The sequence below is a fragment of the Geospiza fortis genome, unplaced genomic scaffold (assembly GCF_000277835.1).
Source record: "Geospiza fortis unplaced genomic scaffold, GeoFor_1.0 scaffold188, whole genome shotgun sequence".
NCBI lineage: Eukaryota > Metazoa > Chordata > Aves > Passeriformes > Thraupidae > Geospiza > Geospiza fortis.
The window spans coordinates 2,547,904-2,551,015 of NW_005054337.1; the positions used below are offsets into that span (position 1 = coordinate 2,547,904).

The following is a 3,112-nucleotide window of genomic DNA, read 5'->3' on the forward strand; positions in this document are numbered from 1 at the left end:
GTTCCCATGACCTGGTTCTCATCCTGCCCTGCTCACGGTGAGCAGCCGGGCTCCGGCTGGGCCTGGAGCGAGGGATGTTGGCAGGACTGAGGCACTGCCTGCCCTCAGATGCCCCTCTGCCCCCTGCCCAGCCCAGTGCTTCAGCCCCTGCCCCCAGCCCGGCCTTGGGCTGGATCCTGTGCCAGGTCCCTGCATTTTTCCCAAAACTCTGGGCACAGCACAGGCCCCAAGAGCCCCATCACACTGTTCATGAGTGCAAACTGAGACACAGGTGGTGACTGCCTCTGGGAAAGCCCTCTGTGTTGCCAGGTCAGCAGAGCAGCTAACAGGCACCTCGCTGCTGCCTTCACCCTGCCAAGGGGCTGAGACAGGGGGCAGGACAGGTCTGGAGCCAGTGCTGGGACAGGGGGTTGTCTCATGCTGTGGCCGAGCTGGCTTTGCCCATCTGAGGCTGTCTGCACTCAGCTTCCCCAGCCACCCATGCTCTGCTTGGACCAGCACCAGCCCCCCACCCCAGAGCCAGCCCCCAGCACCCATACAAAAACACAACCTTTATTTCTAAGGTTTGCAACAGCAAGTCCTGGCAGTGCAAGGTGCAAGGACAGAGCCAGGTTTGCCCTGGCTTGCTGAATAGGCACAGAACAAACCCCACCTGGGAGACTCCTGGGGAATAAATACAGCAATCACAGGGGCAGCAGCACCTGCCCACCCAGCTAACGTCTGTCGTTGTCTGGTCCCGCACACTGAGCACCCTGAGCACTCTGCCTTGGGACATGAAGCTGGAATGGAGCCATGGGGCTCAGAGCCTCCCACTCTGAGACTTTATGGCAACTAGGCTCTCCTCTCCCACCCAGCTCAGGGCTGGCAGAGCTGTTTGAGGACATGGAGAACATGGCTGGAGGTGCCAGGAGCACAGGGCTGGGGGGAATTGCAGAGCAGGGTCGGCCTCAAGCGCTGGGCGTGATGGAAGAGCTCCCGAGCGAACACCGGCTCCACCTGCGGAGGCACAGAACGACAGAGGATGGGCACAGGTCCGTGTCCCTCTGCCTGGCTCAGGGGTCACCAGCCCCAGTGGGAACTCACATGAGCCATGATGAGCTTCTGGAAGGGGTGGCCAGCTCTGGTGGGGTATTCCTCCCCAAAGCACAGGTAGATCTGGTACTGAGGCAGGAGCTGCCCGTTGCTCAGGTACTCCCGCACCTCTGCAAGACACCAACCCTGTCAGGGGGCACGGGGCCCTCACAGCCCCCATCAGCCACTGCAGGGCAGGACCTGCCCCTCTCGCCAGGGGATTGGGGTGTCCCTGGGACTTACGCTGGATGTACTGCTGCGTGTCCAGCAGCTTGTAAGTCCTCTCCCTCTCCAGTTTGTTGGGCCAGTTCTTGTGCGGGGCCAGGGGCCCGTTCCAGTACACCCTGCCCTGGCACTGGCGCTTCATGAAGACCCCCTCAGGTGCCACCCACAGCAGCACCCCAGGCTCCAGCTGGGGCAGGAGCCTCTCCAGCACGTTGGTCATGCAGGCCACGCGGCCGTGGCCGCTGAGCACCTGCGGTGGGGGGAACTGGATCTGCTCCATGCAGGAGGGGCCGTAGAGGCGCTCGCTGTCGGCCTGCACGGTGCTGGTGGTGATGCGGCAGCCCTCGGCCGTGCGCGTGGTCACCTCCTTCACCAGCACATCGCAGTAGTACAGGCGGATGTGCAGCCAGCAGTCTGGGGCAAAGGGAAGGTCAATTCGTGGGCAGTCTGGGCTGGTGGGGTCACTCAGGGCATTGCTTGCAGCATGGCTCCTACCTGAATTGTTGACATCCTCCACAGGGAGGTAGGACTGGGGTCTGGGAAGAAGCTGGCCATGGGTTGGGTTCCAGCCGTAGAAGACTCCCCTGACAAGGCACCCTGGACCAGAGCAGAGTGAGGTGGTAAAAGGACATGGACAGTTACCCCAAGGGCTCCCAGGCACTCTCCTAGCCCTAGGCCCACACTTCCCACTGTGTTTGCTCATTATTGGGCCTCATCATATCCCCTAAGTGTATGGCTTTGCTGGGGTAGGGTGGGAGCCCTCAGCCTCTACCTCAATCCCCACAGGTGTTGCCTGCATGAGTGACAGGAGAGCAGGATCCTGGCAGAAGTGAGCACTCCCTGCCCCCAGCCCCATCCCACCGAGAGGGACCTTCCTCACCTCGCTCGGTTGGGTGGCCAGAGAGCCAGGGCTGTGGAGAGACATGGGCACTGTCCAGCATGTCCTTCTGGCTTTCCTCCTTCTTCAGACTCCCTGCAGTGCTGCCCTGGGGGTAGGAACAGCTCTGGTGAGGGCTGAGCTGGCAGAGGGGGATCCTGAGCCAGCTCCTTCCTCTACCATGGACCCCATAAGCCAGCAGATCCCCTGCCTAGGTCTGGCAGTGCAGGGCACAGGGGACCCTCTCTGAAGCCCCGTGGGACAAATGCAGGCAGTGTGCAAGCAGGGGAGCAGCTGATGGGTGAGGGGGGGGATTTGAGGGTCCCACCTTCTCCCCTGCCTGGATGGCACAGGGCAGGCTCACCTGCTGGTCCTCACTGCCTGGGGACTGTGTGTCACTGTCCTCTGCAGAGAGCAAGAAAGAACGGGTGAACCCCTGGCAAACGGCAGGAACAGCCCCAGGGAAGACAGCTGGCTGTCAAAGGAGTGGGGAGGAAGGGTAACGGCTGTGGGGCACAGGGCTTGTACAGGCATGGTCCAGGTATGTTCAGGTACTAACCCCACATCAGGCACAGGAGGAGGGACGGCAGAGATGTACCTGCATCACAGGCTCTGTCAGTCACGATCTGGTACACCTTGTAAGGCTCGGAGATGTCCAGCTGGCTCCGTTCGGGCACCTCCTGGAAGTCGGTGCTCTTGTTGAGGGCACAGCGGAGCCGCGTCTTCCAGGTGGAGGGGTCGGCCTTGTCCGTCCCTTCGTGGTACTTCCCCTTGTAGATGGCCCAAGCCTGAGGGACAGAGGGACAGAGGGTGCCCTGTGCTGTGGGGGTGCCACAACCTGATCCCCGGCTCGGCTGTCCAAGGGGGTCCAGCGGGGTGGGGGAGCCGGGGCTGTGTGTCCTGGGGACTGTGGGGAGCTGGGTGCTGCGGGGTGCCGGG

The 3,112-nt window shown here is 62.3% G+C and overlaps 1 protein-coding gene across 1 annotated transcript in view; it reads right to left on the reverse strand.

The window, feature by feature from the left end:
* Positions 1-681: 681 nt before the first annotated feature.
* Positions 682-3,112, reverse strand: part of DUSP15 (dual specificity phosphatase 15) — an 11,077-nt gene continuing 8,646 nt past the window's right edge. Inside the window, exons 9-14 of the mRNA XM_031058060.1 lie at positions 2,772-2,961; positions 2,502-2,578; positions 2,177-2,282; positions 1,315-1,893; positions 1,084-1,202; positions 682-996 (exon numbers count right to left, since the gene is read on the reverse strand). Of these exons, the coding sequence (XP_030913920.1) occupies positions 856-996; positions 1,084-1,202; positions 1,315-1,893; positions 2,177-2,282; positions 2,502-2,578; positions 2,772-2,961 (1,212 nt within the window). The 3' untranslated portion in view covers positions 682-855. The remainder of the gene's footprint in view (positions 997-1,083; positions 1,203-1,314; positions 1,894-2,176; positions 2,283-2,501; positions 2,579-2,771; positions 2,962-3,112) is intronic.